General features: G+C 41.6%; 1 protein-coding gene across 2 annotated transcripts in view; it reads left to right on the top strand.

Annotated features, from left to right (window-relative positions):
• The first annotated feature begins 537 nt into the window (after nt 1–537).
• Nucleotides 538–14,096, top strand: part of GOLGA1 (golgin A1) — a 47,384-nt gene continuing 33,825 nt past the window's right edge. The window contains exons 1-7 of one of the 2 annotated variants that reach the window (XM_046022565.1): nt 538–669; nt 1,482–1,531; nt 2,374–2,676; nt 7,953–8,043; nt 10,044–10,118; nt 11,049–11,146; nt 12,495–12,527. In XM_046022565.1, coding sequence (XP_045878521.1) covers nt 2,542–2,676; nt 7,953–8,043; nt 10,044–10,118; nt 11,049–11,146; nt 12,495–12,527 — 432 coding nt within the window. In that variant the 5' untranslated portion in view covers nt 538–669; nt 1,482–1,531; nt 2,374–2,541. The remainder of the gene's footprint in view (nt 670–1,481; nt 1,532–2,373; nt 2,677–7,952; nt 8,044–10,043; nt 10,119–11,048; nt 11,147–12,494; nt 12,528–14,096) is intronic. The other variant, XM_046022566.1, reaches the window with a different exon arrangement.

Below are 14,096 nucleotides of genomic sequence, written 5' to 3' on the forward strand. Positions count from 1 at the left end.
AGGCACCAAAGTTTTAAAAAAACTAGTCACAAAGAGCGAAGACCTAGTTGTAGTTTCTAAAGCCACAGGCTTCTGTGTGAGGAGGCAGGCACGGACCCGCAGCGATCACCTGCTATGCCGTGGCCAGGCGGCTGGGCAGGGCACAGTGGGATTGGGATGCGGGGAGCGGAACGGAAACTTCCTCTCCGTTCCGCGCGGCAGTGGCCTTAGGATTCAAAGCCCCACAACACACGCTGGCCCCACGGCACCAACTGGGTGCTTTTCCCTTCGGCCACAAGGCTCCTCCCACTCCCCCGCTCCGCACCGCCCCCTTAAAAAGAAAAAAAAAGAACAATAAAGGCTTATGGCCACCCTGTCATCATCCACGGGTCAGGCCGCTGGGTGACGTGGCGGGCCGGCCTTAGGGAGCGCCCAGCCTCACGCCCGCGCCCTCCAGCGGCTCCGGCCCAACCGCAGCCCGGATGGTGTCATCGTCGACCGCGGGGACCGCGCGCGAGCGCATGCGCGTGGCAGGCCCGCCCCGCGCTCAGCCACTTCCGGCGCGCTGGTGGAGGTGCGGTTCCGGGTCGCTGCTCTGCTCGCCGGCCGGCCGTGGGGGCTGGTGACGCGGGCCGGTGTTCACGAGAGGTCCCGGAGGCGGGGCTCTGCCGGCTGCCCAGAGAGCGGCAGGTGCGCGGGCGGGGGCCGGAGATGCCAGGAAGCCCCTCTTTCTCCCGGTGGCCTCGTCTGCCCCAGAGCGGCCCGGACGGGGTTGCCCAAGACCCAAGGAAGGGGGCGGTACCGGGGTGCTGAAAGGGCGGGGGTGGGGGCAGAGGGGCTGCCCGGCCGGGGAGTCTGGAGCCTAGGGTGTCAGGATTCCCCCCCCCGCCCCCCGCCACCAGCGACCTTGGACAAGTCACTCCTCCTTTCTGGGTCTCAGTTTCCTTGCTGTCAGATGGGAGAGACGTTGAGTCCCTCTCCCTTCCTTGACAGTCCAAACGCGGGCGGTTCTAGAAGGAGCCTGAGTTGAGTGGGATCCAGACTGGCGTGGCAGGTACCTGCCTATCCCTGGGCGTTAGACAGTTGTTTTTTACCCAGTTTAGCCATTCTTTTCCTCGGCGACGTTCTTAGTGCGAGTCAAGGCTCTGTGACTAGACTGCCCAGATCTCGCCAGGTAAACAACGTGTGACTGTCAGAATCAACTGAGAAATGAATACTGGCCCTAGGAAACCGTAATCTCATTCAAGTTGTTTTTGCTCGAGTCTCCCAAGGTGAAGTAAATTAGGCACCAATGAGAGATCCTGTTCTTTGTGCCTGTTAGTGAAGTTCCAGGTCGATCACAAATGCAAAGGAGAAGGTATCCCACTGAGATTGTGGCAATGATAGATTCTTCCCTGTCTTCTGGTTAATTCTCCTTCTATCCTCTTCCTTTTCCCCCCGAACATTTTGGCCTTACACTGGAAAGGAAATACCCAATGCATTTTATCTTTGTTTTCATGCAGGACAGAATGCTTTGACCTCCAAGCTGTTTTAAATCTGGTAGATAAGCCAGGTGAGTAGGTGGTTTACAGACATTGAAGAATTGTACAGATTTATATGGATAATCTGAAGTGGTAAGAAGTCGTTTGTAGATCTTAGAGCAGAATCTAGGTGTCCTCCACAGAACATGAAAAGTTAAGGTTGGAACCAGAATATTGGTGTTTCATACAACACTGGGAGGAAAAGAAGTTTGAATCTCATGTTGATTATCATGTAAAACATTCTGAAGACGAAACTGAGTTTCAGGTCATTTCAGTCACCCTTAAAGAGAACCATACAGAATTTCTAGGAAATGTTTAAGGGTATCTGATGCTTATATAGGATAGATGTCTGGCTTGCCTGTTTTTTCTAGGTTGTCAGCTTTTTCTAGTCAAGAGCTGATGGCAGACCATCCTCGAACGTTGGAATGTTATACCTTTATCCCCATATTGAGTACATATTTTGTCTTCATCTTAAAAAAAGTAAGCTCTAGTTAATATTGGGGGGAGGGTTTCCAACCATTATGTGGTGTTAACGTGTACCCTGGGCAATTTTACTATATGTGTTATATGCCATAGCCAACGTGGCATAATAAAGAAAGTAAGGACTTGTGAGTCAGAGTCCTGGGTTCAAATACCAGCCCTGCCACTTAAGCACACACTCTTTGGCAGATTACCTCATCTCCTCAAGCCTGGATTTCCTTATCTGTTTATGCACGTGAAGCACCTGCGTGCTTTTTAAATGTTTAGCAGTTGTGTTCTGTTAAATGTACATGTAAAATTATGAAACTTAATTTTGAAACCTGAAGCTTAAAAAGCAACTCAGTGCTGAAATCGCTCTTGTGTTTAACTTAGCTCTCTTTCGTCTGATTTATAGATACTGTTCTGTAAGCCCTTGGCCCACATTGAAGTGGGAATGCAGTTTTCTTGGATGTCTGGAACTTTTTAGGCACCAGTCTCTGAAGTCCTGCTTGCTGGCCTAAGGACTAGACTACTGGGGTGGTTCACGAGCTGGTCATCCGTGCAGGATAACCACACAGCAAAAATGTTTGCAAAACTGAAGAAGAAAATTGCAGAAGAGACTGCTGTGACTCAGAGGCCAGGGGGCGCTACTAGGATACCACGGTCAGTGAGCAAGGAATCGGTTGCCTCAATGGGAGCTGACTCGGGAGATGACTTTGTAAGTATCTTCTCTAATTTTTAGTATTTGGTACACTCTTGGTATATTTTTAAAATCATATTTCAAAGAGACTTCCCCATAAGTATTTTCTTTTAAAATTGAAAGATTAGATGGGGTTTATATCTAATTCTTCCTACTCTAAGGTGCTTTTCTGTTTTTTCCTATTTTTTCAGAGTCCCTTTTCATATTCTCTACATTGACCTCTTACACTCTTTTTATACTGTATGCATCTTCTTTTATATTTCGTTTCTCCAAAAAGCCTTGGCTTATTATCTCTGCAGACAAATATACTTTAAGTCATTGTTGCCTAACATGGCCTGTGAATTACGGTGTGGAATTAGAGTACTCTATTTTACTAGGAAAGTTGATGAGAAGACGACACCCCTGACTGCAGTATGTCCCTTATTTGTAAAGGACCTGAAAGATTTCAGAGCAATGAAGATGCTGTTGTGTTAGGTAGATCTCATGCCTTAGGATTGAAAGTGTGTCTTTGGCATATGACAGGATCCTCTCAAAGTCAGTTATCTTTTTAAAAAAAATTACAATATTTGATGTATGTAAAAGAATGTATGTAATATAACTGTAAAGTATAAAGCATAAAAATAAAATGAACACTTATTAATGTATCACCTATCCAAAGAACTAAAACATTGTGGTACTGTTGAAGGCACTTGTATGCTCCTTCCCAATTCACTTTCTTCCTCCCTGCCCTCCAGATAACCCCATCCTAAATTTTGTGTTTATCGTTCTCTTGATTTTTAAAATATCCTCCCAGATATGTATATATTTATAAACAATTTTTTGTTTAGTGTTGGCTTATTTGTGAACTTTATAAAAATGGTATTCCATAGTATTCTTGAACTTTTTTTTTTTTAATTCACCATGTTTCTAGAATGCATTTGTGTTCCATGAAGCTGTGATTCATTTGCTTTTACTGCTGTGTAGGTTTCCAGCATCTGACAAGGCCACAATTTATCTCTGTCTTTTCCTGATGATAGACAATTGAGTTGTTTCCAGGGTCAGATGAGTCTTCTTCCTCATTTCTTCTGCTACCTGTCCTGGGTCAGATTACATGGCAGAAGCTCTTGGGTTATTGGGATGGAACAATAAGATTACCTGATATCATTGGCTGCTATATTTAACAGGAAATGTAATGCACATTTGATCCTCAGGCTGAAGGATATAGTTTCAATGCTGAGTTCTGTGGCAGAAGTGCCTGCTTTGCCTTCATGATGACATGCTAAATGAAGTCTGTCATCTTGAAAGTATTCCAGATATAGAAACTGGCCTGAATTCAGAAAGTATTTTCCTTTGAGACTGCTGAAGTAATCTACTTGAACTTACCATCTCTACATTCTGATCTTCATGCCCTATCTCCAAAGCTGCATATATTTCTCCAACCAAATGCTTTTCCTCTAGTGTCTCAAATTCTAAAATGAACAAAACTGAATTCTTTAACTCCATCTTCAAATGGGTACCGCCACTCACCCAGGTCACCAGCAAGAAATTTCAGAAGCATTTTAGACTCTTCCCTCCATTTTTTTGGTGTCCAGTCAACAAGTATTTTGGTTTTCCTTCTTCTAAATGTCTCAGACTTGTTCTCTTTACTCCATTGCCAGGAGTTCATTTACTTCCATTTTGTTTCAAGCTGTCTTTTGTTTTTGGACAACTGTTACAGCCATTCTGGGCTCCTTGCCTCCAATAACTCCCCAAAGCAGATGTATTCATGTCTCTTCAATGCCTAAAACTCCTCAGTAGTTTCCCTATCACCTTCAAGGTGAAGTTCGAATTCATACACAGTACAGTGCTAAACTCTCATGACCTTGGCACAGCTTCCCTGTCCAACCTCATCTCACTCTACTTTGCTAGACCCTGTGCTCCATCCACACTGAACCTATTGCATTTCTGGAATGCGTTATATTCCTTCATGCCCACAGCTTTTTGCACTTGTTGTCTCCTCTCTCTGAAATGTCTCATCTCTTCCTTTTGCTCCTGAGTTCCTCTAACGGACTTTGTGCTTCCTTCAAGACCCCACTTACATGTTACTTTCAGGAAGCCCCCTTGACCTGACCTGCCCTTGTCATCCCCTCTACTCCTCAGCCCTCCTGGCCAACTTTGGTCCCTTATCTCCTCCTGACCTCTGTAACAGCACCTGTTTACACTGCATTCTTGGTGGTTTGCTTGTCTGTCTCACTAAACTGGGAGGCTTATGAAAGGCAGTAGAGAGTAGTAGTTAGGAACTCAGGTCAGGTTAAGAAGTCAGACCTAGATTCGATTCCCAGCTTCATTGTTACTGTATGACTTGGGGCAAGCTCCTTTTCTATGCCTTAGTTCCCACATCTGTAAAATAGGAACTATACTTGTCTTATTAAAGCATGGGTGTCGAGTCCCCAATGTTCATCCTCAGAATTGATTATTTAAGAGGACTCACTGTGGTTTTACTTACTGCTGTCACTTATTATAGTGAAAGAATACAAAGCATAATCAGCAAGAGGAAAAGATGCATGAAGCAAAGCCTGGAGAAAACCAGGTGCAAGCTTCTAAACGTCCTCTCCCCCTGGGGTTACATAGGACATACTGAAGTCCCCAAGAAAAAATCATGACAGCATATGAAAATGTTGTCTTCCAGGGAAGCTCCTTGGAGACTCAGTGCCCAGGGGTTTTATTGGGGCTCTTCACATAGGCACCATCTGCCAAGCATTTACCAAAATTCCAGACTCCCAGAAGGAAAATAGGTGTTCAGCATAAACCATATTTTGGTACACAAACAGATTAGATACAGTGAACCTTTCTTATCAGTAATGGTGGGAACCCTTTCAGAGTCTAAGTTCCCATAGCTCAGCCCTGGGACTGGCCTTACAGACAGACCTTGCTAAGAATTGTGATTGCAGGCCTGCAATGTTACCTCTTCTGCCTAATAAATAAAACATTTTGCATAGTGACTGGCTCTTTAACAGGCATTTCATAATAGTAGCTGCTTCTCCTGCTGTTCTAGGCTGGGGACTCTTTGATTCACCACTATTCCCAGTGCTTAGCACAGCTGAGAGGCGGGTGTCTCACTAACAGTAATAATCATAATTTCTAATATAGATAAGTATTGAAACTACTTATGTGCTGTTCTCTGTTTTAGGGAGTTGACAAGTGTTGATTTATTTAATCTTCCTCGCAGCTCTGTGAGATTGGTCATGTTTGTTGACATAGTTTACTTATGATGAAATCAATGCACAGAGAAGGTGACTAATGGGCCCAAGTTCTTATTTTTAAGTGGTGAGGATGGAACTTTAACCCAGGTCCTCCACCTCCAGTGACTGCCTCTTACGTATAAACTTAACCAAGTCTCAATAAATGTTGGACTGGACAAGTGTCTAGACACATAAGTGAATATTTAAAGTGAATGTTGGGGGGGGCCTGGATGACTCTGTCGTTAAGCGTCTGCCTTTGGCTGGGGACATGATCCCAGGGTCCTGGGATCAAGCCCCACATTGGGCTGTCTGCTCAGCGGGAAGCCTGCTTCTCCCTCTCCCACTCCCCCTGCTTGTGTTCCGCCTCTCACTGTGTTTCTGACAAATAAATAAAATCTTTAAAAAAATAAAAAAGTGAATTTTTCAACCACCTTTAAAGATACTTTGGGTATTAGATGGGGAAACATGACTAAAGACTAGATATTGGATAAAAAATTTTTAGGTGTGATAATGGTATTGTGGTTACAAAGGAAAATGACCTTATATTTGGGAAATGTTTATCAAAGTATTGAAGGCAAAATGTCATGTCTGTTATTGGTAGTACTTCAGTAAAATAATAAAGCAAATAGGGGAAAACATCAGCAGTTACTAAAGTAGATGGAGAACGTTCATTAAACCATTCTCCCTACTCTTCTGTATTTTTAAAAAATTTATAATCCAAAAAAAAGATAAATAAGTTACCTGTTAGCAGTAGTAAGCAGTGCCCAAAGTAATAGTAGTATCCAGACATTTTAAAATAGATTGTTGTGGGGACATCTGGGTGGCTCATTAAGCATGTGCCTTCAGCTCAGGTCATGAGGCCAAGCCCAAGACTTCCTGCTCAGCAGGGAGTCTGCGTCTCCCTCTCCCTCTGCCACTCGCTCTGCTCATGCTCACTACTCACTCTACCTCGCAAAGAAAATCTTTTTTTTTTTTTATTTAAAGACTTTATTTATTTATTTGATAGCGATCACAAGTAGGCAGAGAGGCGGGCAGAGAGAGAGCGGGGAAGCGGGCTCGGAAGCAGGCTCCCTGCTGAGCAGAGAGCCCGATGTGGGGCTCGATCCCAGAACCCTGGGATCATGACCTGAGCTGAAGGCAGAGGCTTTAACCCACTGAGCCACCCAGGTGCCCCTCAAAGAAAATCTTTAAAAATTTTTTAAAAAATAAAGTAGATTGTTGGGGAAAATAGATGTTTAATTAATATATTGATTATTGAATCCATTTTTTTTTTGAGAGCTCTCCATTGTATTTAGGAAAACTTAAAATGAATCCGTATTATCTGGTAAAGTCTTTGATGCATTTATTTATTTGTTTATTTTTTTGTCTTTGATGCATTTATTTATTTGTTTATTTTTTTGTCTTTGATGCATTTTGTCTTTGAAAGTTAGACGGAAATTTTATCAATGTCAGTGATCAGTTCTTCACTAGCCTTTGACCCTTGTTAAAGAACCTTCTGCCCTTTTCTGCCAGGACTTTACCTTTGGAAAAATAAAATGATTTTCTTTTTTCTTTTTTTAAGATTTTATTTATTTACTTGTTAGAGCACAAGCAGGGGAGCAGCAGGCAGAGGTAGAGGGAGAAGCAGGCTCCCCGCCAAGCAAGGAGCCCAATGTGGGACTCGGTCCCCGGGCCCTGGGATCATGACCTGAGCTGAAGGCAGCGGCTTCACGGACTGAGCCACTGAGGCGTCCCTGATTTTCTTATCACTGAAAATATATTCTTTGTATTATGTACTTGATGTGATATGACCATAATGGATTTGTTTGCCACTATTTATTCTAATACTGTGTACACACACACACACACACACACACACACACACAGAGTCTGTTTTGCATCTCCTACCTTTTCCAGGTTGTAGAAGGGGATAGTGTTGCTCCAATTTCACAGGTAGAGAAGCTAGGACCTAGGTATGTTAAGAAGCTCTTCAGTGATCACATTTAAAGTATAATGAAAGCCAAAATAAGAGTTGTTGCTTTCCGGTTCAGTATTGGGGTCTCACATTGCTGAAAACCCAGGTATGAATGTGACCTATGGTGTGTATTTCAACAGGCTTCCGATGGAAGCAGCTCCAGAGAAGATCTTTCATCCCAGCTCTTAAGAAGGAATGAACAAATCCGGAAACTAGAAGCCAGACTTTCTGGTATGTCTAAGACTTCATAAAAAACAAGCTAAGAACACTCTCCTTGGCTGACCCTCTGTCTATGTCAGATAACGATATAGTGTCACCTTATGGCTATCGTGCTATATATTGACGTATTTCTTAGTCAAAATGGAGCAATCTATGCCCGTTTTGTTCCCTCCTTTTGTTAGTGTACTGAAGACTGTAAACTCAAAGCCGAGTTTTAAAGTTAAAAAGAATAACTTGGGTTTTTCTGCTCCTGAGGTTTCTAGCCATGGATATAAAAGGTATTAAAAGTATACATAGACTAGATTTGACAGTCTCCCACCTGTTAGCATAGCTGTCAGGTGGAGAAGGGTAGGGCATAGTACTTACAGGGAATGGCCAACAGATGGATTCTTCCGCACCAGAGTGGCTACGTTGCCACTCGCTACAGCTGCGTATCACTTGTGTAAGTGTCCTTCTGGGTCTTTAGACCACTTTCCAATGATACTCAACACCTGTATAGAAGCTGTAACTCTCATTATGTCTTTTGTGTGCAGTTTACAATTTACACAACTTCCATTATTTCCTTGCCTGAGCAAGGCATGTTTGTGATAGAGTTGTGAGTTTCTTATTTTGGTTTCTGCCAGCAGGTACATTTTGAAAGTTTCATCCTGTGAAGTGGTCAATGGCTTCTGTGTTTCTTTTTGTCCCTTGGCCTTACGCACATTTTATTGGAGTGAAAACAGTAGACTACAAAACTCACCAAATTGTATACAAATAATTGTGTTTATGAGGTTATCAAAGGTCCGTAGTATAGCTCACAGCTCCCAGTTGGTGCACTATCTCCTTTTGTCCTCACTGTAGCCTTACTAGGCTTAGCGAGGTTAAGGTCACCAAGCAGTAAGTGATGGAGCTCAGATCCAAACCCAGATTTGCTTGCTAGAGTCCATACTCTTAACTATAGTCTTCTTTAAATTCAGTTGTTACAATCCGATTATACCTACTTGTACATAACATCAGGAACAGAGGTGAAGTAACTTTACTTTTGTTTAATGTTGGGGAGAAAGCTACATACCTCCCCTGACATAGAGACGGAAGAATCATTTGGGCTCGACTAAAATTAGGGAAGGGATGGGGCAGAGAACAGACACTTAGAAAGCAGTTGTGTCCTGGGTATCTTCCTCCAGGTTCCATAAGAACGACAGCAGCAGCGGGTACCTCTTCCTGAACCTCTTACTGAAGCATGTCCGCTGCTTCTGGCATAGAAAAACACCTAATTTGTTATCTAATTAGGACACGGAAAGCAATTTACTAAGTGCGTTTGAGGCCATGCGATAAATACCATCTAAGTATTCGAAGTAACTATTTCTAAGTACTAATTCTAAGTAACGAAACTAATACTTGGGATCAGTAATTTGCTTCCGGTCTCTCAGCTACAGACTGGGATTTGGCCCAAGCCTACCCACTTTTCCACTGTACCATACTCTCTTCTTTGGCCACCCAGATAATTAATTCTGACTTCCACCTTTCATATGGCAGAGGAAGCTCAGTTCCTGTGTAGAAAGGAAGCTGACTTTTCTAGAAAATTCAGTACTTTGAAGGTAAAGACCATCCTGTGGTAAGGTGTATGCTATTGTCCCAACCACTGTTAACTCAGCTGTATGAACTGTGAGCTGTTCAGTGAGTTCCTTTTGCCCTATCCTATCGCTCATACTGGAAGGGGAAGTGAAAACGGAGGTTTGAAATTAACGAGCAGGGCATTTCTGATGATCAGACCAGGCCCACTTCTTGCTCTCTATCCAGGCTAAACAAACCTGCCTGTTTGTATTCACCATTTACACCGTGGATGGTTTGTACTATACCTGTTTGCTTGTGTTGTTCATTGTTAATGGGAGGCTGTCTGCCTAGCTTTCCTTAACAGCAATGGTTTTCGGGTTGAGAAAATCATCATCATTTTCACTCATTTTTTTGTTTAATTAACTTCCTTTCCTGATGTTTGTCCATTCCTGGTATGTGCGTCACCCTCCTCACCCAAGACTATGCTGAGCAGGTCCGAAACTTGCAGAAGATAAAAGAGAAGCTTGAAATTGCATTAGAAAAACACCAGGATTGTACGTATTTTTTTTCCTGCTTTTTTTCAATCTTTTCAAGGTTTAGTTTTGTTTGTTTTTTTTTTTTTAATGAAACAATAGTGTATTGGCTAAGTTTGTCCTTCATCATAGCTCAAATCTTTTTAAGTGTACTTCTTAATCAGAGTGATAAAACATTTGTCTGATATTTATAAGCATACAATTCCTGTTGATGTTGTGTTACAGGCATGCTTCTTAGGAGAAGGTCATTATGTGTATCAGCTTGTCTTCATCCGGTTGATCAGTTTATTGGCTGCCCTTAGATTTTAGTAAAATCATGTGCCTGGCCCTTAAACCTAGATTAGGAGCCTGTTTGTAGCCGTAGCTTTATGCTGCTGTATGCAGAATGGGGGGAAGCTTTTGACTGTCATCACTTCTCCAGCAATAGAACATACATTTTGTTTAGTCCTAATTCATATGTTCTCCTTTGGATTCAGTCCAAGAAAGATGCTAAAGAAGTTTTCTATTGATATATACTTAAAAAAATTTTAAAGGAAAACAAAGTGAAAGAAAGGTTTTTTGTTTTGCATAGTTTTGAATTTTATTTTTAATTCTGATAAAGTATGCTAGTAACCATCACTTAGCAACAGCGTTAGCATCTTCTAGCAACCTACCTACTATCATTGTATGGTTGAAAAAGTTACCTTTTGGCATCTTCCTAAATGTATATACTTGCTTATTACCAAAATAGAACAAGAGAAAGCAAAAAAAAAAACCAACTATGCTCTAATGCTAAGCCCAAGAGATTCTGGGATAATGTTGAGACGGATCAGGTTTTTCCCAGTCTCATTATCCACTTATTTGACCTTGATCTTTTCTGTTAGGTTACAGTTGTAAAATAATCACATGGGCTGTTTGTCATGCCGTTTCTGCAATATTGCCATATCTCAAATAGAGCCTCTTTGTTAACAGCTTCCATGCGGAAATTTCAAGAGCAGAATGAGACATTCCAAGCCAACAGAGCCAAAATGGCAGAAGGACTGGCTTTGGCATTAGCCAGAAAGGACCAGGTATTTTATATGTGACGCCCAAGACTGGTGGAGAGATTTCACTTAGTGACATGATTTCAAAAATCATGACATAAACCTGGTAGAAAATATCTGCAGCCTAGGACAAAAGGAATGCTCTGTAATTTACATTTGTAATCGTGAGATGCATCCAGAATATGAGAATATCATTCTATCATTCTGTGTAACTTTGTAACAGGGAGAAGGGAAATGATGTGTTCTATCTGGTGGCATATCCCAAAAGAAGGGAAATGGTCTCTGTCCTCTAAAAACCTGTCTCAAGGCCTAGACCCCTAAACCCCAAACATTTGCCTCTTAGAGTGGAGAATGCTCTCAAGCCCAGCTTCTATGATGTACATAGTTCTTAGTCTGTTCCCCAGTGTGTTTAACCCCAGTGAGTTAGACAAAGGAACTCCTGTAATCTCACTAGAACCATCCATTGATAGATGCTGAATGAATAACAATAAGAAAGGAAATTAGTACTATTACTACCTATTACAGTAATTATGAAGTAAATACTTCTTTTGATGGCATTTTAAATTTAAGAAAAACATCAAGATATTATACTGGTAATCTTGATTTATTAAGACAGGATCAATTTATTATGTTTCACTTAAGAATATAATTCATCTATAGTTGGTGGGTTGGTTGGTTTTAAAGTGAGTATTAGGAAAAAATTAAAAAATAAAGTGAGTATTAGGACATTTGCTAGCCAGAAAAAGACATTATTCACCAATACCTATTAGAGAACTACGGTATAAATGTATGTAAATGATGATATCATCTAAAATTGGTGAATTCTGATTGTAGGCGCTTGGAATATGGCTTTTTTTTTTTCCTCCTGTGATTTGTAAATAAGGGCATCATATACCAGACGGCATAAAGCATATTGGTAAAATCAAGATAAAAAGGGAAATAATTATGAGGGGCTGGTGAGGACAGTCCCTCTTACCTTCATTAAATTAATTTCTAAATATCAATTATAGTTACCAACTCAGCTGCCCAATCTACCCACTCCCAAGAGATAATAATAGTGTTCATAGAAAAACACTTAGGAATAAAGTGAAAAGCTGCATCAGAACACCACACTACAGCTTTGTTGGGTGCTCCGCTTAGTAAAAATCTGCGGGTTTATATTTGTGTTCTAGAAGTTTCTATAAAATTCATTTTCTTCTCCTTTTAGGACTCTTGGTTCTCTTAATACTCAGCCAACTTTATGGGGTTTTTTATTTGCTGTTTTGATTGGTCGCTTGCTTACTTTGCAGGGGAGTTAGGTTGTTTTGTTTTTTGAAAACCTTATGTTACTGATACTCTTCCCTGGAAACTGTACTTTTTTGTTGTTTTATTTTAGGAATGGTCAGAAAAAATGGATCAGCTTGAAAAGGTTAGTTCATCTTTTATTTTTATCTCAGTATGAATGTTGGCCTCTCCTCAGGGGTTGGAAAATGGCTTTTCCGGTACCCAGTGTACAGATAGCTCGACCACCTCTTAGACTTGGGGTGCTGGCTGAGTTGACAGACTTGAAACACTCATGGCTGCCCTTGCTTGAGGGCCATGCTGGATGTCTTTCGTTTGCCCTCCCACTCTCCTCCCCTCCCTTCTCTTACCTTTCTCTGTGTCCCCGGAGTCTGATGGAAACTGCGTCAACCGGGCTGCATTGCCCTCTGGTTTCCAACTGGGTTCTGCCAGTGGGGAACTCCACAGGAACTGTGGGTGGCCGGGATTTATTCCTCCAGCCTTCTCCATGTGGCATCCCTTCGGGTTAGTTGTATCCCATGGCCAAAGGTCACAGCTTTAGTTGGATATTCCTGGGTCTCTTGTAACCTCTACATCCCTTTGCCCCTTCCTGCCCAACTGTTACTAGCACATTAGCTTTGTGCTTTCTTACCCACCCACAGCTTTCAAAAGTCCCTTTATTAAACTCTTCTCAAAATACCCAATTCAAGACTGCCATCTGTTTCCTGCTGGGGCCCTAATTGGCACTGTGGTAATGTTAGGAATACTTTTTGAGGAGGCAGTGGGGAAGGGGGGCATTTTTCAAGGCTCAGCATTGAGCAGATAAGAGCATTTCTTGGCTAAACACAGACGAGGAAAATTGATTACTAGCACCATAGTTTGTGTAACACTGTGTCGGTGTTAATGTAATGTATTCCTGGCTCCCAGACATGAACAGGAAGATGAAATTTCAAGCCTATAGTTAGAAAAACATTTTAAAAGTCCGCTCCCTCAGCCCAAATTATATGCTGCTACCTAATTCATTTTTTGTTTTCATCAAATACTCCTCAATTACTCTTCATGGTAAAAAATTATTTCTTAGATTGATAAATTCAGTTGCAAAATATATTTACTGTTCGGCCACCTGGGTTGCTCAGTCAGTTAAGTGTCTGCCTCCGGCTCAGGTCAATATCTCAGGGTCCTGCAATTGAGTCCCACACTGGGCCCCCCAGGGAGCCTGCTTCTCCCTCTGCCTCTCATGAATGAATGAATAAAATCTTTTTGAAAAATGAAATTAAAAACTCATTTCTAAATATATATACATTTATATATCCACACTGTTCATTTTATTAAGCAGATGAGTTTTATTGTTGTTGCATTCTTGGAATAAAACTCCAAGTTAAATCAGTTCTCTTTGTGTGTTCTGTACAAATCTAGTTATCAATTTATCAAAGAATGCTTGAACATATTTTTGTAAGGAAAGAATTACAGAAAAGTCAAGCTATCTCCCAAAGAAACTTGTGCTTAAAAAAATCTGAACATGGTGTTAATGATGGTCTTCTTAAATATGGAGGTATTGGTTAGGTTAAAGTTTTCTTAAAAGAAACTCTTAAGATTATAGTGGTTGACATTCTCATTGAACTATATTTTATCTTTTAAAATTGTTAAGGAAACATGCAGGACTGAACTAAATAAAACCACGGTCAGTGCGCTAAGGCGATCCCCACCCCTCTCCCCT

The sequence above is a fragment of the Meles meles genome, chromosome 11, assembly GCF_922984935.1.
Source record: "Meles meles chromosome 11, mMelMel3.1 paternal haplotype, whole genome shotgun sequence".
Lineage (NCBI taxonomy): Eukaryota > Metazoa > Chordata > Mammalia > Carnivora > Mustelidae > Meles > Meles meles.